This window comes from Lathamus discolor, chromosome 1 (genome assembly GCF_037157495.1).
Source record: "Lathamus discolor isolate bLatDis1 chromosome 1, bLatDis1.hap1, whole genome shotgun sequence".
Classification (NCBI taxonomy): Eukaryota; Metazoa; Chordata; class Aves; order Psittaciformes; family Psittacidae; genus Lathamus; species Lathamus discolor.
In genome coordinates this window covers 19,737,887-19,761,122 of record NC_088884.1, presented here as the reverse complement: position 1 = coordinate 19,761,122, position 23,236 = coordinate 19,737,887, and the positions used below count along the sequence as shown (strand labels likewise).

Genomic DNA, 23,236 nt, shown 5'->3' with positions numbered 1-23,236 from the left:
CTCACTTCAGCCTTCGCTGGAACATTACACAACAAAGAACCAAATGGCTTTGTAAAACAAAATCCTCTTGCAGCCCCTGAAAAGAGAGCTTTGTTTAAGTCTGAAACATTTAAAGCGCAGAGCAAGAAAGTTGGAACTGACGTGATCTTCACTGAACGTTTGGTCAAGACAAGCATTTAATTTTCCACTCCATTTAATCTGACATGTTTTATGATTGCTACTTTTTTTCTCTGAAGTGATAGATTTATGAGTAATAATACAGTGAGCTACTTTCTACACAATTTAAAATGAGTACCTTCATGCTAGGCTGACTTTTTTTACTGATAATTTCAACCTGTAGAGAGGAATGACTGCTCAGTAAATACCTGCTTCATGTATTTCTTCTTGTCCAGTGTAAGATGAAAACACTTGCCCAAAGAATTTATACTGCTGTTCTCGAAAGTTGTTTTGCAGGTAGTCCATCAGCATAACATAACCAGACTGCTGCATTGTAAGGACTTCACAAAATACAGCTAACTAGAAGAGGCAAGGGAAAAAACAGAAGTCAGAAGTCATAACAAACTAACCGGATACTGTTAACAGGGAAAAGCCCTGGGGAAACAGATGGTGGGTAAAGTCTCCCAGCTGAGCTCTTCTGGGTAGCACTGAACTTTTGTTCCTCTGTACCAGCAGTATATCTAATGCCTTACTTTACCTGTATTTCTCAATCACTCTGCTGTTGGAGCTATGTTTTGCCCAGCACCACCATTTAGCTGGGGGAATATGGGAAGAGTGTTTTGCACTCATCTTTATCAGGGCTATGTAAGTCCAGACAGCCTGCAGAATTAGGAAGTGTGCTCTTACTCCCTTCTAAGGTGAGAAATGATTCAGAATCTAGTCCTGAACTAAAAAAGAGAAAAGATAACACAGTGGAGTAATAGATAAACATCCTAATTTAATATCTGCATGAAAAATTTGCAAGCAGATAGAAGAAAATCTAGGTTGTTGGGGTGGCAATGAATGTCATGGGCTTTTACCATATACATAGCAACTGCTTTTCTTATTATGTACTATTGTTTGGTTGGAATACATTGAGCAGATTACCTGGTTTTCAGAAATACTTATGGTATCTTTAAACACAATCCATTCAACCGTTTCAAAGCAGGGAGGAGTTGACAAAGACCCATTGTAAGTGTAGTATTTGTCTGTTGCATTCGGCAAGAGGTTCAGCAAAATAAATGGTTCTAAGGCAGCCTGTTTTCCTGGAAAAAAAATAGAGTAATATAGTTAGAATACTGCAGAAATGGTATTTTATGAATTTATTAAAATGAATATATTTTAGAATATATTCATATACATATATGAACGTATTTAAGAATTAATAAATAAACTCTCAAAAAGAATTACTATTATAGAAACATGCTAATTTTGAGGCCATTCAACATTTGATGCCCAGAGAGACTAGCATAAAAATAAATTGCTGAGCCTTTTCTATGTAGTTCAAATATTATCCCAAAACAACTTTATTTACTTGGGAAGTTGTGACGAGTTACTCCAGTAATAAGTACAGTAATCAGTATGTTGGCTCATGACAATTTCTTCAAGTTTACTCCTAAATGTCAAAGATGCCAAGTCGCTCTCTTGCATATGAACGTCAAAGAAAAAAATATGTTAAATCTCTGTTCTTGATCTCATGACACAGCTTCAAACTCTCATTGAATTTGTTCAAATTGTTGAGTTTCTCACAAGATCTTAACCTCTGCAGAAAATCATTGTTGTCATGTTAGATCTGAGAATTGTGTTACTCTTGACCCCAGAAGCAGAATTTCTATGGATCAGGGGGTTTAAAAATACAGTGAAAAACTGTAATAGCTCTAACACAAAGCAGAGAAGGATGCAAAGAGCTCCTCCAGGAGAGTATGACCATTCTGTTTATCACCCTGTGAAAACAGTGTCACGTCTTTCAGGTCAGCAGTTTACCTGGTACCTTGGCAGCTGGGAGCATGCATGAGGATTGCTGGGAATCCATCCACAGAAACCTAAATTCATGCTGGTACAGCAGTAGGGTGCAGCAACAGAAATTGGCAGAAATGGTACCAACTGGCACCTTTTTCCAGGCTGTGACAATTATCAATTTTGTAACAATTATCTGCCTTACTGTCTGCTGCATCCAAAATAATACTTAGCTTTTGTATCTTGAAATAACATAGATCCTTATGCACCTTATTTCAATGCAAAGTTACTGATTTTAAATTTCTCTGTATTTGAGAAGTATTCACTTATGAATACCTAATGAATTTTCAGACTGTGTGTTAACTTGTGGTTTTACAGATATTACTCCTTGAGCCCTGTACAGATTTCCGGCCTATCTTTATCTTCATAATTCCTTACAAATATGGTGAGAGCAGCAAATTACATTAACAGTTTACTACAAATCAGTGATGCCTTTCTTTATACAGTGACTGCTCCACTGAAGTAAGATTTAAGAGCTGGCTCTTCCTTATCCATGTGTCACAAAAGGGGAACATTTGGCAGTGCTGAGCAAAGCCTATCCTATTTCTTCTGTCAACTTGGTAACCAATTTTCAGAAAGAAGTCCTCATTGCTGTCTGGTATGTGTCTAGTTAACACATTCTTCCTCCAGTAAAATGAATGGCCAGTACATTTTACATAGATATCTTGGGGACAAAAAACTTCTCATTTACAGTAAGAATCCTGCCATTTGGATTTTAATGTGATTAACAGTCTAGATTCTAAAATCAAACACCTACGAAGAATGAGGAGAAACAGTACTGCTTCTCTGCAGAGCTTGAGAACTCATCAACTAGGATTCAAATAAGCACAATACAGATATGACTAAGAAGAACAGAGCATGCACATCACAGACAAGGACAGATCATGTGCTATTCACCTCTCTTCGGGAGGAAGAATTTGATTTAGCAATGACCTGAATTTTCAGAGCTCATTTGCATTTTGTTCAATACAATTATATTCTGCTCATTGTTGAAGTGCCATGTAGTGGCTGTATCTTGAATCTTGCTGCTGATAGTTTTACAGCTCCTTCCAAGGATGTAGAACAGTGTCTGCCTTGATGCATTACTCATTCTCCTTTGTATTTCATACAAGATGGCACACAAAGATAATGAATCTTAACTGCTTTGTATTTCCCCGTCCTCTGCCTTTGTGATTTATGCAAGTTGCTTCCTTTTACATTTGAGAATGGTGTTTTTATTCTAGAGAAAATCAAACTTGATTTTAGTGCCATAGTTTTGAAAGCTTTTAAAATAGTGGGCTGATAACTTTTTGTGCTTTCAACCTACCTATATTAAGGGCCTTTAAAATCTCAAGCATCACTGCATATAGAAAAACTGAGACAAAGTTAGCCATTTACTTAAGGTCATGATGTATGAAAATACCCGGCAGTGCTCATTCATGCTTATTCTTCTGTGAAGCTGCTATGAAACTGATTTAGAAACAGAGCCCAGATCTCCTCATGCACCATCCTGAAGCCCACATGCTCTGATGTGAAACCACGAGGAATTCTAAAACACCAGATTGTCAACATTTGGTTTGAATAATGCTAGTATAAATATAATAAAATTAGATTATTTCAGATTTACATAGGAGCAAACACAAAAAAAATTAATCTCAGCTGAATCTAATGAATACTGATATTCAGACAACCTTGCAGCCTGTCTAAGACACATCTTGAATGGCTACAACTAGGTTATTTGGTTTCCAATCACATATAAAAGTCCAGAAATGTATGAGTAAGAAAATTCATACAGTGAATCAGACATTTCTCTTGATTTAGTATTTAAAGAGTTGCAAATTCATGATTATATTCATTCATCATAATGGACTTGTGCAAAGCGTTTGGCACTGTCCCACACAACATCCTTGTCTCTAAATTGGAGAGACATCAATTTGATAGATGGACCACTTGTTGGATAAAGAACTGGCTGGATGGCCACACACACAGAGTTGTGGTCAACAGCTCAATGTCCAGCTGGAGACCAGTAACAAGTGGTGTCCCTCAGGGATCAGTGTTGGGACCAGTCTTGTTCAACATCTTCGTCGCTGACATGGACAGTGGGATTGAGTGCGCCCTCAGCAAGTTTGCCAATGACACCAAGCTGTGTGGTTTGGTTGATACGCTGCAGGGAAGGAATGCCATCCAGAGGGACCTTGACACGCTTGTGAGGTGGGCTGATGCCAGTCTTATGAAGTTTAAGCAGGCCAAGTACAAGGTCCTACACCTGGATCAGAGGAATGCCAGGCACAGCTACAGGTTGGGCAAAGAAGAGATTCAGAGCAGCCCTGTGGAGAAGGACTTGGGGGTGTCGGTCATTGAGAAAATGAACATGAGCCGGCTTCAGTGTGCGCTCGCAGCCCAGAAAGCCAACCGCATCCTGTGCTACATCAAAAGGAGTGTGACCAGCAGGTCGAAGGAGGTGAACCTGCCCCTCTACTCTGCTCTTGTGAGACCTCACCTGGAGTATTGTGTGCAGTTCTGGTGTCCTCAACATAAAAAGGACATGGAACTGCTGGAACAAGGCCAGAGGAGAGCCCCGAGGATGATCAGGGGACTGGAGCACCTCCTGTATGAAGATGGGCTGAGGAAGTTGGGCCTGTTCAGCCTGGAGAAGAGAAGGCTTCATGGAGCAGCCTCCCAGTATTTGAAGTGGAGCTATAGGAATGCTGGGGAAGGACTCTTCATCAGGGACTGTAGTGACAGGACAAGGGGTAACAGGTTCAAACTTAAGCAGGGGAAGATTAGACTGGATATAAGGAGAAAGTTCTTTACTGTGAGGTTGGTGCGGCACTGGAATGGGCTGCCCAAAGAAGTTGTGAATGCTCCATCCCTGGCAGCTTTCAAGGCTAGGTTGGACAGAGCCTTGGATGACTTGGTTTAGTTTGAGGTGTCCCTGCCCATGGCAGTGAGGTTGGAACTAGATGATCTTAAAGTCCTTTCCTACCCCAACTATTCTATGATTCTATGATTTACATTTCTGTTGTTAGAAATACTCAGTCTTGGGGAATAGATCAAAGAATCACAGACTACCTTTTGTTAGAAGAGATCTATAAGGACCATAAGCTCCTCACAGGACTACCCTAAACTAAAGCATATGACTAAGAGTGATATCCTAACTAAGATGCTCCTCAAACTCTGACAATCTTGGTACCATGACCACTTCCCTTGGAAGCCTGTTCTGACTGGCCACCCTCTCAATGAAGAATCTTTTCCTAATGTCCAATCTGAACTTCCCCTGACACAGCTTTATTACATTTCCCTGTGTTGTATCTCTGGGCCTCGAAGACAGGAGATCGGCACCTCCCCCTCCACTGTCACTCTCGGGGAAGCTGTAAACTGCTATGAGGTATTCCCTCAGCCTTCTTTTATGCAAGCTGAACAAACCAAGTGGCTTCAACTGCTCTTCGTTAAGTCTTGTCCTCAAGACCTTCCACCATCTTTGTCACCCTCCTCTGGACATACTCTAACAGTCTGATGTTTTTCTTATATCGAGGCACCAAAACTGCATACAGTACTCGAGGTGGGGCCACAAGAGTGCAGTGTAGAGTGGAACACTCACCTCCCTTGATCATCTGGCTATGGAGTGCTTGATACACCTCAGGACACAGTTGCCCCTATTGGCTGCCAGGACACACTGCTGACTCATATTCAACTTACCATCAACCCCACGTCTCTTTCCATGGGGTTGCCCTCCAGACTCTCATCCTCCAGTTTGCACATGTAATGAGGATTACCCTGTGCCGGAAGCAGAATCTGGCACTTACTCATGTTAAATTTCATATGGTTAGAGATTGGTCTACCCAGATGACTTCTGTTGCTTCTAACAAAATAGACATATCTGAGTTCTAGAGAACCACGCTCCCCAACGCTTTTAGAGGTTTTGTAAAATTACACTGAAATAGAATTTAGTCTATTCAGTAATCAATATAACATGGAGGCAGACTTACCAAAACGACTAACACTATCTACTCCGTTAATGACTGGGTTATAATCCAGATTATCTTCTAGACCAATCTGTTAAAAAAAAATAAAAAAATTGCATTTTTTTAACAGTACAGGCTTCATGAGAAAAAAATTGAAAGTTGCAGTTTAGCACCAAAATTATAGATGAATTAAAGCAGAGCAAATGTATTTTGCCCAATTGTTTTTCTGTAAGAATAAGTTATAAAGATATATGCAAATTTCTAAGTCAGTGATCACACATTGGAACCGGTTAAATTCAGTTTGAACATGTGCTGTGTTTCAAAGCTTTTTTAATGACACAAAGATATACTTTGTTTACCTCAAACAAAATCGATAAAGCTCTTAACTTTCCATTTCCTTTAACTGCCTCTTCGAAATTTGTAAACTGTTCTGCATCATAGCAGTAGATTTGCATCTGCAAATACAAATATATTAAAATGTTATGTATGGAAAAGTAATAAAAAATATTCAATGTGGTTATTTGTATTCCCATTTTGAGAAAAAAATGTCCAAGCAATAAATTTAATTACAAACATATATCTATTTTATCTATGTCACATGTGTTATCTCAAGATACAGAATGGAATTCATCTGCTGTTAGCTGCCTAACAACAACCTCTCCTGGAAAAAACACAAAGTATGCAGGAGTTAGTTATCCTTTCAAGGAGTGCAATGCTCTCCATGGATAATATAATATAGTAAACTGAGAAAACCGTCTGATAATGGACATCTAACCTAAAGAACTGAGGTGAAATGAATCTTGTGGTAAAACCCGAATCACTGGTAAAACCTGAATAAGGCAAGATGTCCTTCTAATATGCCTTGCAGTAAGTGTAGAGAAGCATTGGCCACAAATGATTATCAGGTATTTTGTACCCCCATTTGTCTGCTGTCATGGGCATTGGGTTTGTTGCACCGCTTCCTCTCTTCAGATGCAGTAGGGAAATCTCCTCCAGTGCCAGGTGACCAACATGAATGGGGGAGTGTCCTGCTCCTCCTCTCCTACTAGGTTTTTGTGTGATGATGATGGAAGAGAATATTTTCTTGGATGCCTTGGCAGGACAGGTGGAATGTGAGTGGGAATTTTTAAATGGGTAATGAGCTAAAGCAAATGACACTGCCCAGGGAAAGGTCCTGGCTCACAGTTCTCCTTGGAGCCAAGGACAACCTAGGCTCTATTGCTCTGGTCTGACATAGAAGTCCAAAGGGGTTAGAGCGAGGAGCAGCACAATCGCCTAGCATAACTTTACCTTTTTAACTGGAAAATGATCACAACATCACGTTAAGGACTGAAAGTTTTATCTGCATAGTGCCCCCACGGATCTCAGTGAGAGCTTCTCCCCTCCTCCACTCCATTCCCATGCTGCTGCAAGCTATTCTGCCAAACCACCCAGCAGTACAGAAGTCTGGGTGCCTGCTAGTGCTCCCACATGGTGGCTCCTGGCGTGCTGCTGTCAGTTCCTTCCAGCCCAGCGACACAGGTCACGCTTTGTCCTGGTAATGCTCAGCAGCTTCCATGGGCAATCAGCAAAGCCCCAGCTTTGAAAAGTTCATTTATAATCTAAACAACTGACTGCTGTGGAATGTGATGGGTCAAACTTGTAGGAGCTTAACTGTTAGTGGGAGCTTGAATGCTGTCAGATTAGAAGACCCAAATTCTAATGTCATCTTAGATAACATGTGTGAAAACACAGTTTAGACATTCTCAACATGCCACGGAATAAAAGCCTTATGCTGCTCTTCTAAAATGCATCCTTTAAATAATTTTAATTTGGATTTAAGTGAATGATTATATTTGCAAATAGGCATAATCAAGTGACAAACAAAGCTATTTCATAAACAGTGTTACTTTTAGCAGAATGCAAATCTTCAAAATCATCAGTCTGTTCTGTACTTTACCTCAAGAGGAAATCTTTGTCCTTCTAAACTATGTTCTGATCCATCCGATGACACGTTGCATTTTCCCCAGTGAAAAGTGATCTTGCTTGCTTTGAACACAGTGTCTAACCCACCTCCACTTACATAGTAATCATTTGTCAGGTTAATTTCCACTGAACAAAGAGAGAGAGAGAGAGAGAGGGAAAAAGGAGTGTCAATATAAAAGCCAGCCAAGGCATTTATGACTCATATTTCAGTATTAGGTGCTAAAAGGTAAATAAGATAGGCTTATATTCTGTATTTCATAAGCAATTTGTCAGAAAATTGGTTATTTAAACTAAGTAAAAAGTGTAGCAATTCACTATTAGCATGGAGAAATACATTTCATTTCATGTTGCAATTAGTTGCAATATGATGCGTATCATGTTGCAACAGTCATCTAATGAAGTGCACTATTATATTGGTCTCCAGTTGACCGAAACTAGCCACAGAACTACACTAAAAAACTCAGAGAAAAGGCTTATCCACCAAGCTGTCAAAGAAAACAAATCCCTGAAATACACAGCTTCCTACAAGCAGCTTTGTTTTTAAACAAAAAAGGAAAATCCCCCTTCATTATTATTATAAATCTAGACACAAATCATGTGGCAACACAGGAAGAGAAAATTGTAGTTAGTTCCTAGAAAGACTGTCCTGTCTTTGATAACCCTTAGAGGTGGAACAGTCTCCCATGGAAGAAGGTGATGACAGGTATTCAGATGGAGATAGATGGACCCATGCTGTAGCTGGGAGTGCTTGTCTTCTGGAGGGAATGAGCAGGGTGGAATAGACCAAAGCCCCACATTTGGGTTTCCAGTGATAGTGAATTGTTTGACCTCTTGCTAAAGCATCACTAATGGAGTTCAGTTTCATTATACTCCTTTCCTCAAAACCTTGAAGACAATTTTAACTGCAGAGCTTAGCAGTTCTTTTTACAATACCTGAATTGCCGTAGGTGATGAAGAGCTCGGTTCACTTTTATGGACTTTAAAATCTGTTTCCTCAGGGATTTCTTGAAAAGACACATACACTACTTATATATCTCAGCTGGTAGGGCAAGAGGGAAGTAAGTGATTTGTGGAGTGGTATGTAGGAAGTACATGACGGGGTCAAGAACAAAACCAAGGAATAGCGACACTAATATAAGATGAAAACAAACCAACATAAAATAAAACAAAATAGCTGGTCTAGTGCTTCCACTGGAACTGGTAGAAGGTCAAAGACAGTTGTTAAGAGATTCCTTCCTCCACACCTATGCCCAAAACAAGAAACAATACTTTCAACAAGCAGCTTTAGTTACTGCTATCCTAGATTTATTAGTGGTTGCAAAAAGATTTGTCTAATGATGTAAATGCCACCATAAGTTTGGTTTATGGCTGGGAGAAATAAGCACTTGTAGGCATAAATCACTTTTTTCTAAAATACATTTCTAAGGTAGGTAAGACAAATTGGGACCATAAAAGTCCTTATTTCTCTTCTCTGAGTTAAGAAGAAGTCTAAGTGAGTAATTGAGACAGAAGTGTCTACATCATAGGTGTTTATGTGTAGGTTAGATGAATTCCATCCCGAGTTTTTTGAAAGCACAACTCATCCATTAAGTGCCTCCAGATGAGCAGACAATTTATTCATACTTTTAAAAAATCATTTTTGTATACTTGTCACATATTCTAGGAGTGTAGTAACCATTATTATTTTGAAGCAAATGCTAAATTAATGTTTAGCTTCAATGCAGTGCCTGTGATGGGAGAATAGTAATGATGTGATTGCTTTGGCTCTATCTGTGCACATAATTATTTGTGTGATATCTCTATTATGTTTGGCTATTGTCAACACCTGTTGTAATTTTTTTTTTTTTTTTTTTTTTTTGTTTTATGGACAAATTCAGAATGCACCATGTAAGGGAACGTGAAATGAAAACGTTTAATTAAAAGTTCTTGGTTGATTGTCTATCCTACACCACTTTTCTGACCTCTTTTAACTCCATGAAATCTGACATTTTACCTGTTTTGCCAGTGTTGCGAATGAAAGTATCTTCGAAAGTTTCCTTTTCCCATCCATGGAATTTAAGTTTCTTCAGATTCACATTTACTTGGGTAAGATCTTCATCTATATTTATAGGAGACTGTTTGGCACCATTACAGGCTGAATATTTCTTTCCCCAGTTCTTTTGGTTCAAAGTTCCTAAAAAACAAAACATTTGGGGTAAATACACTTAAAACCTAAACTAGTATCCACACAATTTTTAGTGTGGGACAGTTTAAATACAGTTTGAAATCTGTAATCAGAATACCTGCCTTTCTTTTGGGCCTCATCTGCAGCAATAAGCACACCTAGCATTTCATACTGCCTTCAGTAGTTAAGTCACTTTTTGACCATTTTAGAAATCATACACACATGCTTATGAATCTTTAGGGAAAGCAGAAAACAACAAAACCCCCCTCACACACAACATACAGAAATAATAAAAAAAATGGGGAGAGGGAAGCTTTTAGATGAAAGAAGCTGGCTTTCAAGGGAACTTGGGAATTACTGCAAACCCCTCATTTCCAAATAACTCTTTCAATCATATGAATGCCATTAATGTTAATTCTGCCCAATGAGGTCAGCCATCCAATATAATTTTTTAATAAATAAAATCAGTAAGATCTTTTTTAAAATCCTTACACAGAGGGAAAAAGGTGAAATGATACTATCCTGAAAAAAGAAAAAAGTCACTGATGCTGCGGTAGGAGAGCCTAGCAGTATGGTCCAGTTTTGCCCATGCACTCCGGCCATGACCCTTTGCAGCTGCCGGTCAAGAGCGGCCAGGAAGTCCTGCACCTTCTTCAGGGCCCAGAGCCTCCATGGCCATTTCACTGTGGACAATTCATATACAGACAACCTGGACACAGACTGCATCTTCTTCACCAAAGATCTGATTATTTTCCATAAGAAATGCTCAAGCACTCCACAGATCAGTGTGAGGAGTTAGCAGCTGCCATTAGAAACTTTTGTTTATATAATATAATAATATAAATACTACAGCACTTTGTGTATTTTTATGTGTTTGCATACATATAAATATTTTTTCCTGATAGGGAATTCTGGTAATGCTTCAAAAGGCTAATTAAAACCAAGAGTTAACTGCACAGACCTAAGAAAATGTAATTGCTTCAGCTAGCTTCCCTCTTACTGGTAGTTCAGAGCTAATAGTAGTGTATCCAATGCACACATTTTAATTCAATTAGACACCTTAAAATGAGCCAGTGCTCATTTACAGGCTGCTGCGCTATATCCAAGCCTGTCAGTGGAAGATTCGATATATTGTACCGTAGGCAAGGACAGCCCTCATATTGCACTCAGAAAACTCAAGAGAGGGGAGAAGAGATACAGCCAGTCCTGTAACCATGACAATAGACAGTAATACAAGATGGTCATCTGGATAGCTATCTACCGAGAAACAAACCTGAGGTAAATTATTCAACAAGTATCAAGTCCGGCAAGTTACCAATATCACTTTGCTTCATCAGAATTACTACATAAAAAATGGATGTATACTACATATAAACCAATGTATAAACCAATTTACTTCTTGCAAAGAGCAACAGGAGAAACTGCTAGGGACAAGCAAACCAAAATGAATTTAAATCACAAGGTTATGAATGCAGCTGTCCTGCAGTGAGGATTAGAGACCTGTAAAGAGCAAGCACTGGTCCCCTGGGAATGGCACATGGGGTAAGCTTCCAGCTCCTTCTAAATTCCTGCTTGTCCTGGACATCAGCTGTCAGTTACAGTTCACCTCACCTGTGAATATAATGCACTGTTCTGATTTCTACTGTGCTTTTCATAAGAAAAGAGTGGCTAATATTCCACCCTCTCCTTCCAACTTTCAATTTCATATTTGTGGTTTTGTTATGCAAATTATGCAAATTATTTGTTATGTAAATTCTTCAATTTGCCTCAGTGTGTAATAGAACAAGTTACTAGCATGAAGCTAATGATAACAACAGTAATCTTAGCTCATCCCAGAAGACAGTGTCATGCCAACACTATAATCTGCTACAGCATTCAGAACCAGGGCATGTGGATTTACATTGGATGCTGGCTGTAGGCACTATGGTGATGCTGGGGCCTGAACGACAGAAAAACAAAGTTTGCTCTTTCACTCTGGATGTGAAGCTTTTCCTAAGTATTGCCACAAAGAAATTAAAGAAATTAGAAGGCATGATAAGCAACATTGTTTCCTTTCCAGGGATGCCCCATCCCTGGCAGTGTTCAACAAGACCAGGTTGGATGGGGGTTTGAGCAACCTGGTCTAGTGGAAGGTGCCACTGCCCATGGCAGGGGTTTAGAACTAGATGATCTTTAAGGTCCCTTCCAACCCAAACCACTGTATGAGTCTATGATTCCTATCCCCCAGAGAGGCCTCACACCTATGAGATGAGCTTGCTAAAAAGATTTGAAAATGTTCTGTCTTTTTACTGTGTAGAAACAAAGGCAATTCAGACAAGCGATTATAATAAAAAGTTTCCTCTTTCGTAAAGAACTTTATTGTTTGTAACTTACTAAAATCTTACAGCATCTATGAATCTTTATACCCCAAAGAATGTTTTAGAATAGTGATTTTCATGTAATTACATATTGCCATACACACAACAATTGTCATGGTAAGAAGCTGATCTATGTATATTATGCATGAAAAAGATGCAAATACTGTTTCAGCTAGAGTCTAGTTAACATGTCTATCCTATCTGTATGAATGTTACCTTGAAATCAACCAAGAATAAATGAAAAGCATTTCACGGTTGCAGAGGACAAGAGATAAGACTTCCAGCTATGAAAAATTAACTGAATGCTCAAGTCAATGTTCCTGCTGCAAATCTGAATATGTATCTGACAACTTTTAATCAGTTTTCTTCTTTGTGGTCCAGCAGCTGGTGTAGCTGGAAAAGTTACAAAAGCAAAGGACACCAGTACTGCTTACAGTTGCAGAAGTAAAAGTGATCTCAGCACTGAGAAACACAGTGTATAAGGTAAAAATGATATCAAACATAGTAATGAGGAACAAGATGTGTGTACATTTTGCAATTCAAGAGGAAAATCACATTTGCATAACCACGGAGTAGTTGTAGCACTGATCCAAAGCAATGGGATGAGATGTGCAGGAAATCAATAGCAGGCTCTAGGCTGGGGCAGGAACACAGGGAATTCCAGAAGGAACTGGAGTTCAGTCATGATGATCTAAATTATACTTGAGCAGCAAAATACATGCTTATGCATAAATTCTGCAAATTCTGGAGCAGATATTGGTTGTGCCTACATCAGCAAGTAGTGCAGACCAACATGAGCAGATTTATAGTGTGAGGACCAGATGTCCATACCATATGTCTTTCAGAAGATTTTTACCTCAGCCTACCTCTGGTCTCATGGGCGGAACAACCATCGGCTTCTTAAGTGCATTAGATAAGTTCCTGATGCACATCTCCTGTTTAGTATTAGTTGAGATTAACCTATGTCAGTCTCTGTGAGACAGCTCTACCTTGAGAACCAAAGCTTGGCAAGCGGGGTGCAACCAGCATATTTGCTTCTGAAGTCCACTCCCAATCTGAACTAAACTGTTAACATAAATGCATCCAGTGTAGGCAGCAGCTGGTGAAATCGCTGCAGTTTACATGACTTACAGAAAGCCAAAGCACAAGTGAAAGAACCAACTGTTTTTAAACAAGAGCAGATTGTTTTACTGTAGGTGTTATGATGGAAATCATAAATCAAAACCATGCCAGCCATTTTGAAAAATATTGTTGCAACTGAGCTTTGAAAATGAATTCCCCCAAACTGTGTTTTGGAAATATGAGAAGAATAAAAATGTGCACGATGTATCTTCAAGAGTGCACTGAGGAAGCAATGTTTGTCAAAGCTGTCAGTGTAGAAGATATAACTGACAATTCACAATGAATGAAAATGAGCCTCAACAAAAGATTATAAGTTAATGGAAGACTGCCTATACCATAACCTTTACCAGCCTTGCGCAGGGCAGCATATCCAAGGAAAATTGTCCTACCCTTTCTATCTGAGAAATGCTCATACCTATCTCTGCTCCTCATCTTTAGTCCCAGTGACCATCCCTGCAACAAGTATCCATTTCTCCTTTTGACCTCCAGTTATATAGAATAATAAAATCATAAAATGGTTTGGGTCGGAAAGGACCTTAAGATCATCTAGTTCCAACACCTCACACTAGACAAGGTTGCTTAAGGTCCTGTCCAGCCTGGCCTTGAACACTCAGGGATAGAGCATTCACAACCTCCTTGGGCAACCCATTCCAGTGCCTCACCACCCTCACAGGAAAGAATTTCTTCCTTATATCCAATCTAAACTTCCCCTGTTTAAGTCCAAACCTGTTACCCCTTGCTCTATCGTTACAGTCCCTGATGAAGAGTCCCTCTCCAGCATCCTTGTAGGCTCCCTTTAGATACTGGAAGGCCACAGTCTCCACACAGCCTTCTCTTCTCCAGGCTGAACAGCCCAAACTTTCTCAGCCTGTCTTCATACAGGAGGTGCTCCAGCCCCCTGATCATCCTCATGGCCCTTCTCTGCTGCTGTCTTTGGAAGACCTGGCCCACAAGGTCTTACTGTACTTTTATATTTTGTAAAAATACTTAAAAAAAAAAAAGTATGTCAGACGACTCTGTGTGTCAGTATCCTTTGCAAGCAGAAAGGCTGAGCACAGATGAAGACAAGCTGTGAAACTGAGTGGGCTGTGGTCCTCCCAGCAGCTTACCAGGAGAGGGGTTTTCACCAGCTTTTGCTTTCACAATTATATATTTAGTTTTATAAACAGAGATTGGACACATACAGAGGATGAAGGATATCCCTTCTGTGTGGGCTGCTAATAATGGATTTGCCTTATCAAATATGTTACTAACCACTTTGAAGTGCTAAATGATTTGAAGGGGTTTTTTGCAGAACGAACACAATTTATCTCAGATACGAAAAATCAGAAATAAGGCCATGAAAAGATGCGGGTACCTGTATTGGGACAAAGATTAAATTTAGATACTAAATCAATACTGCTCTGAATACCAAACTGTAGAGCTATTCTTCACCCTCCCCTTTATTTTTGCTTCACTATTTAGAGAGTGCATCCAAACTGGATGACCAGAGGAGATGGAGATCAACAAACTTCAAAATACTTCATACCATTGATAGCTATGGCATTTAGCTTATTACCAAAAGTTGCACTATGCGGTCTCTAATCTTCCAAGGCAGAAGAAGTATTTCAGTTCACACTCTGGATTAGTGTGCCACTGGCACAAAAAGAGAAGCCAATTAGCCAGTGCTAATCCTGTGAATGTTACCATAGTTTATATTACAAAAAACATGACATAAGGCATTGCATTCTAGGGAAACATTTTGGTTTCAGCTTCACCTTCATTGTGAGGACTTCTAGGGTTTGTGGTTTTTGCCTCCAAAAGCCCCAATTATCCCCACAGCCTGTTTATGATTAGCCTGATAAAGTTTATAAAAATTCTTCAGATTGCAAAAATCCAGACTTTAATGGGTGAAATTACCTGTCAGGACAGAGTCACAACTACAGAGAGGGAGCTTTGTCTTCCAGGTTTGGGTTTATCCAATTATAATGCCCGTTTCAGTGATTTAACTGTGGGTTTTCCAAGACTGGATTGCTTGCCAGTGTTTAGGTCAAATATGAAATTATACTGGTTATGTTAAAGAGAGACAGCCCTCTGAGTAACTGGATGGCCACTCCAAAAAAAATTAACAGCATTTAAACCCTCAAAGTTCAACACTGATAAAGTAACTTGCTTTTGAATGAGCAGGAGCCAAATATATTTATCCCATGGACTTTTTGGCATGCATACAGGAACAGAGAAATGAATGCAATACATTTTGTTACTGTTGGGTGCAATATTTCAAATAAAGCAAACAAAATCAACAAAAAAACCCTAGTTCCTTTGCAACCAGATGCATCCAGGAAAGCCAAACCTTCTAATCTATTATTTTGTTCAGTGTCTTATTTGTCATTTTTGTAGGTAAGTATTAACACAGCTACACTGTATTCTGTGTATCATGTGTACGTGCACACAAAAAAAAACATGCACAGAAAAATACAGACTTTTCCTGAGAAGAATATCCTAAAAGATGGCATAGCACTAACCTGTCTTCACCTGAACTCTGCTAAGTTAATCTTCACTATTCCACATGTAAAACAGGCTGGACCACTTACCCCTTGTTAAAATCTAACATAGAAGATAAATCGCAAAAATTCTGATGAAACATTTTGTTATCTTGAGATTATTGGATCTTTCATCTTTTGTTTATTTATTTGAACATAAACTTTATGCTTGCTTCACATCTATGGTAACTCAGACATTGCTTCATAAAACAATGAAAAAGCAAGCGAGTGAGAAAAATTTTTTTTTTTTTTTTTTTTTACCTTATCCCCACAGAAAAACATCCCATCGAGCAGAATCATAGAATCATAGAATAGTTAGGGTTGGAAAGGACCTTAAGATCATCTAGTTCCAACCCCCCTGCCGTGGGCAGGGACACCTCACACCACAGTTGTTGAGATAAAATGGAAAACTGCAATCAGTATTGCTAATACAGTGTCTGCCTGGTGATTTTTCTTCCTGGAAGTCAGTCTGATGGCTCACAGTCGGAATAAGTGAATTACTGAGAAAAATGCGTAGGAGGATGAATGCCAATGGACAGCTTTCTTTCAGTATAGCAGCGGTTTGCTATTCCCCTTCTCTTTCTTTCATTCGCTGAGAATATATAATCAAATGCTTCTATGCTAGTGAAAAACAAATTATCATTGATGCTCCATTTGCAGTGCACTCAATGAGATAGCTGTTTAGACTAGGGAAAGGATTATGGGAGAGACTCAGTCAGCCTTTCAAGATACCTCTTTTCTATTATTCTCATCCCACTGCTCCTAAATTTGCATATAACTGCTGCTAGATAATCATGTAGCAATATATAATGAAAACTTGCCACCTAATTTTTTGTAAATAATGTAGCGTTAAGATCTGAGCTATATTTTTCAAGTAAGTGTTAAGGAAGGAAATTTGGTACAGGGCCAAATCAGAAAATGTCCAATGTAAAAGAAACAATATATTTCCCCATGCTTTTATTTCATCTTTAACAATTTCTGAGGCCCTGAATACTTCCAAAACATGCTCTGAGGAATTCAGGTTGTATCAATGATTTCCTTTACCTCTAGTAATACTTAAAATAATGAAACTGAATACAACACTAAGAAATAGACAATGCTTTTTGCCCAGTGCTCAGGAGCATGGCCTATTCCTTCATTTCATATATCATAGAGTCATAGAATCATAGAACAGTTGGGATTGGAAAGGACCTTAAGATCATCTAGTTCCAACCCCCCTGCCATGGGCAGGGACACCTCAAAACAACCATGCCACCCAAGGCTTTGTCTAGCCTCGCCTTGAACACTGCCAGGGATGGAGCACTCACAACCTCCCTTGCCAACTCATTCCAGTGCCTCACCACCCTCACAGGAAAGAATTTCTTTCTTATATCCAATCTAAACTTCCCCTGTTTAAGTTTTAACCCGTTACCCCTTGTCCTATCACTACAGTCCTTAAGGCATCCCCAGCATCCCTATAGGCCCCCTTCAGATACTGGGAGGCTGCTATGAGGTCTGCACGCAGCCTTCTCTTATCCAGGCTGAACAGACCCAACTTTCTCAGCCTATCTTCATATGGGAGGTGCTTCAGTCCCCTGATCATCCTCGTGGCCCTCCTCTGGACTTGTTCCAGCAGTTTCGTATCCTTTTTATGTTGAGGACACCAGAACTGCACACAATGCTCCAGGCGAGGTCTCACGAGAGCAGAGTAGAGGGGCAGGATCACCTCCTTCAACCTGCTGGTCACACTCCTTTTGATGCAGCCCAGGATACGGTTGGCTTTCTGGGCTGTGAGTGCACACTGAAAGCTCATGTTCATTTTCTCATCGACTAGCACCCTCAAGTCCTTCTCCACAGGGCTGCTCTGAATCTCTTCTCTGCCCAACCTGTAGCTGTGCCTGGGATTGCTCTGACCCAGGTGTAGGACCTTGCACTTGTCATGGTTGAACTTCATGAGGTTGTCATCAGCCCACCTCACAAGCGTGTCAAGGTCCCTCTGGATGGCATCCCTTCCCTCCAGTGTATCAACTGAACCACACAGCTTGGTATCATCTGCAAACTTGCTGAGGGTGCACTCAATCCCACTGTCCCTGTCACTGACAAAGACATTGAATAAGACCGGTCCCAACGCTGATCCCTGAGGGACACCACTTGTTACTGGTCTCCAGCCGGACATTGAGCCATTGACTACAACTCTTTGCGTGTGGCCATCCAGCCAGTTCTTTATCCACCGAGTGGTCCATCTATCAAATTGATGTCTCTCCAATTCAGAGACAAGGATGTCATGCAGAGCAGTGTCAAACACTTTGCACTAATCCAGTTAGATGATGTCAACTTCTCTACCCCTGTCCATCAATTCTGTAGCCCCATCATAGAAGGCCACCAAATTGGTCAGGCAGGATTTGCCCTTAGTGAAGCCATGCTGGCTGTCACCAAGCACCTTGTTGTTTTTCATGTGCCTTAGCATGCCATCCAGGAGAATGTGCTCCAAGATTTTGCCAGGCACAGAGGTGAGACTGACTGGTCTGTAATTCCCCAGGTCTTCCATTTTCCCCTTCTTGAAAATGGGGGTTATATTTCCCTTTTTCCAGTCATCGGGAACTTCACCTGACTGCCATGATTTTTCAAATACGATGGAAAGTGGCTCAGCAATTTCATTCACCAGCTCCTTCGGGACCTGTGGATGGATTTCATCAGATCCCATACACTTGTATACGTTCAGGTTCTTAAGATGGTCTCGAACCAGATCCTCTCCTACAGTGGGCCCAAGGTCCTCATTCTCACAGTCCCTGTGTCTGCCTTCCAAGACTTGGGTGGTGTGGTCAGAGCCTTTGCCAGTGAAGACCAAGGCAAGAACCTCAGCCTTCTCCAAGTCCAGGGTAGCCAGCTCTCCTGACAGCTTCTGGAGGGGACCTACACTGTCCCTAGTCTGTCTTTTATTCACTATGTACCTATAGAATCCCCTCCTGTTATCCTTAACATCCCTAGCCAAGTTTAATTCTAACTGGGCCTTAGCCTTCCTAACCTGGTCCCTAGCTTCCCGGACAACATCCCTGTACTCTTCCCAGGCCGCCTGTCCTTGCTTCCACCTTTTATAAGTCTCTTTTTTCCTTTGAATTTTCCTCAGCAGCTCCTTATCCATCCAAGGAGGTCTCCTGGCCCTCCTGCTGCACTTCCTTCTAGTTGGGATGCAACACTCCTGAGCTTGTAGCAGGTGATCCTTGAATATCAACCAACAGTCTTGGGCCCCCCTGCCCTCCAGGGCTATATCCCATGGAACCTTACTAAGCAGGCTCCTGAAGAGGCCAAAGTCTGCCCTCTTGAAGTCCAGGGCAGTGAGCTTGCTGCACACTCTTCTCACTCTCCTGAGGTTCTCAAATTCGACCATCTCGTGATAGCTGCATCCAAGGCTGCCTTAGAGCATCACATTTCCAACGAGCCCTTCCCTGTTGGTGAGCACGAGGTCAAGCATGGCACCTCTCCTTGTCGGCTCCTCTATTACTTGCTGTCGTGGTTTAAACCGAGCCACACAACTCGTTCACTCACTCCCCACCCTTTTCTCCCTCTTTCTTTCCTTCCCCTCTCCCCCTCCCCACTCCCGGAGGGATGGGGAGGAGAATCGAGAGAATGTAACTCCCACGGGTTGAGATAAGAACAGCCCAGTAACTAAGGTATAACACAGATCACTACTGCTACCACCATTGATAATAATGATAAGAAAATATAACAAGGGAAGAGAATACAATACCACCACCGAATGAGTTCGAGACCCCTGAAGAGAGCCCATGCCCTTCTGGGTAACTCCCAGTTACCTCCCTGGGCATGACGTGCTGTGGTATGGAATACCTCTTTGGCTAGTTTGGGTCAGGTGTCCTGTCTCTGCTTCCTCCTGGCCTCCCCTCCTCCCTGGCAGAGCATGAGGCTCAGAAAGTCCTTAGCCGGAATAAACATTACTTAGCAACAACTAAAAACATCGGTGTTATCAGCGCTGTTCCCAGCCCGAAAATCAAAACACAGCGCTGCACCAGCTACTAAGAAGGAAAAACCCTGAGTGCTGCTGCTAAACGCAGGACACTTGCAGAAGGACGTTGTCTTCCACACAATCGAGAAACCTCCTGGATTGTTTGTGCCGGGCCGTACTGTCGCTCCAACATTTATCAGGGTGGTTGAAGTCCCCCACAAGAACAAGGGCCTGCGAGCACAGCTGCAACTTTTTTCATGCTGGATATCACAAAATTAGCTGTGAATTTTGTGCCATGACAATGTCAAAAGCTTGTATGATCTTTCATAAGCAGAGGACTCCCCATCTGGTTTTAAGCTGTTTGGTACACTGCTAGCAAGGAAGGACAAATAAAATGGGAGGATTGCAGGCTTTGTCATCTAAAGCAACCCCGGATTCGCAAAATAAAAGCGGCATCTTTCCAGTAAGGTACAGCCCCATCACAGTTCAGCTGTACTTCCTAGAAGAAAGCTTATTCCCAGACTTACAGCTACTGCACAGTAGTGGATGTATACTGCATTTTTGTTGGTGAACACGGGCATAAATGAAGCTTATGGCATAAGCTTCTGTCCCGTATCATTCAAGTACCATTCTATTAGAAACATAAAAGCTGCATATGACAAAAATTGTGTGGACTCAAAGCTTGCATGAGTTTTAAACAGAAATAAAACATGCACTTTAAACGATGATCAGCTTGAGCAAAGTAAGAGGAAGAAACAACCTATTTCAAGTTTATCATTGAGCATCTATCTGATCAATGAGAGCTGGTGTAGTCCCAGGAGATGAGCACAATGAAACCCACCTCAAACTAGAGGAAACCTCTTGTTTACCGAAGTAAAGAACAGCATCTAAATCTAATGAATTGTACTATGACAGTCATCGTTTTTCACTCCTCATTATGAGGTAAGCTCAGCTGTATTTTAGAAATTATCTTGGGTGGCAGAAGCAGGCACTCAGTATAGAAACAAAATGCAACAACGAATTTTAAGAGTGCATGTTGTTTTCTCCTTCTCAGCTTCTCAACAGATCAACAGATCTAACCATATATCTCAGCTTTCACAGAGAAAACCAGTACAGTTTCCTTTTCTCTCCTGTTATATGACCTCCTCTCTTCCCCCACTCCACTTCCTCCCCGTCCCTCTTCCTTCTTCCTTCCTCTCCTCTCTTTCTTCCCTTTCTTCCCTCCTCCTGGACCACTAAATGGTAATTAGCACTCCGTTCAGTTCCATGAAAAGTTCTGTGGTGGTACTTGTTCCTCTTACCAAACGTGTACTATTACGAGTTGCTGAGGTGAGTAGCTTGAGAGAGGACGCCTGCAACACCGGAGCGGAGAGGGGAGAGATCAGCGTCCAGGAGCCTCACCTCAGAGCGACAAGAGCCACTGAGGAGGGAGCCTCAAGTCCTCAACAGGACTTGCCCAGGACTCGGAAGCTCAGCTCCCGCGAGGGGCTGACTCACAGGGGGCGGAGCCAGGAGGAGTGGCACCAGCTGGGAGTGGCTAAAAAACCTTCCCAGGGAGCGCGGCGACCAGAGCCGGCAAACAGAGAGCGTCGAGGCAGAGGGTCGAGGCAGTTTGCGCGGCAGTTCGCGCGGGCAGGCGAGCGGGCAGGGAAGCGTTCCAACCGCCTCATCGAGAGGACTCGCCTGGAGTACAGGAGGGGGAAGGAGTGCTGAGGGACGTAGACGGATTGATTGACCAGATAGATCATGGTTACAACACGATCGAAAGCTGTAGTGAGTACTAATGTGGGTATCCAGACTGAGCCTTCCTGCAGACATGCAGCTGTGCAGGTCTCTGGCTGCAGCGAATGCCTGAGCCTGGCACTTGTATTGGAGGGAGCCAGTGATACTGCTTGTGTTCGCTGTGAGCAAATAAATGACCTGCTCAGGCAGGTGGCTGAACTGAGGGAGGAGGTAGAAAGGTTGAGAGCCATTAGAGAGTGTGAAAGTGAAATAGATTGGTGGAACCACACCCTAAGGCAAGGGCAGAGGGAAGTGGTTCAACAAACTATGGATCCCCTTCCCTCCTACCATCAGACAGAAGGAGAGAGCTTAATGGACAAGGATGGATGGAGGGAGGTTCCTCCTCGGAGAGGTAAGCGAAAACCCTCACAATCCCTTCCTCCCTCCCAGTTGCCCTTGAATAACAGGTACGAGGTCTTGGAAATTCAGGGCCAGGTGAATGGAGATGGTGAGGCAAATCTATCTAGTGAGTCACCCAGGGCTAGTCACTCACCCACATACCTCAGAACTTCCCCAACCAAGAAGAAAAGAAGAGTAATTGTGGTGGGTGACTCCCTTCTGAGGGGAACAGAAGGGCCCATTTGTCGACCGGATCCACCCCACAGGGAGGTCTGCTGCCTGCCTGGGGCTCGGATTAGAGATGTTAAAAAGAAGCTCTCTGAACTGGTGCAGCCGTCTGACTACTACCCACTGCTGGTTTTTCAGGTTGGCAGTGACGAAATTATTACGAGGAACGTAAGGGCAATGAAGAGAGACTACAGGGCCCTGGGACGGCTGGTTAAAGGGTCTGGAGCGCAAGTGGTGTTTGCCTCCATACCTGTTGCAAGCGAGGGTGAAGGGATATATAAGAAGACTCTGCAGGTTAATGTATGGCTACGTGACTGGTGCCAAAGGCAGGGGTTTGGGTTTTTCAGTCACAGGCTGCTGTATGGGACACCTGGTTTGCTGGTGACAGGCGGGATACACCAGTCCCAGAGAAAAAAAAGGGTTTTGGGGCAGGAGTTAGCAGGGCTTATTGACAGGGCTTTAAACTAGTTATGAAGGGGGGAGGGGATTTAACTGGGCCTGTTGGGGACAAGCCCAAGAGGAACATGCTAGGGATTGAAGGATGGCGGGCTAAGGAGGACTATCAATCTCTTGTTTCACTTGTGGGAAAGGATAGCTCTTTAGACCCTGTCCCCCAGGGGAAAAAGGGTACTAGGACTGGCTCCCTGAAATGCCTGTACACCAATGCACGCAGCATGGGGAATAAACAGGAGGAGTTAGAAGTCTGTGTGCGGGCTAAAGGTTATGATCTAGTGGCGATTACAGAGACATGGTGGGACAGTTCACATGACTGGAATGTGGTCATGGATGGCTATGTCCTTTTTAGGAAAGATAGGTCAGCAAAGCGAGGTGGTGGAGTTGCTCTTTACGTGAGAGAGCAACTAGAATGTATTGAGTTCTGT

General features: G+C 41.8%; 1 protein-coding gene across 5 annotated transcripts in view; it reads right to left on the bottom strand.

Annotated features, from left to right (window-relative positions):
• Window positions 1-23,236, bottom strand: part of PTPRZ1 (protein tyrosine phosphatase receptor type Z1) — a 141,110-nt gene that overhangs the window by 56,129 nt on the left and 61,745 nt on the right. For all 5 annotated transcript variants that reach the window (XM_065662203.1, XM_065662378.1, XM_065662287.1 and 2 more), the window contains exons 3-8: window positions 9,895-10,074; window positions 7,876-8,027; window positions 6,296-6,391; window positions 5,961-6,027; window positions 1,084-1,241; window positions 366-516 (exon numbers count right to left, since the gene is read on the bottom strand). In XM_065662203.1, the coding sequence (XP_065518275.1) occupies window positions 366-516; window positions 1,084-1,241; window positions 5,961-6,027; window positions 6,296-6,391; window positions 7,876-8,027; window positions 9,895-10,074 (804 nt within the window). The remainder of the gene's footprint in view (window positions 1-365; window positions 517-1,083; window positions 1,242-5,960; window positions 6,028-6,295; window positions 6,392-7,875; window positions 8,028-9,894; window positions 10,075-23,236) is intronic.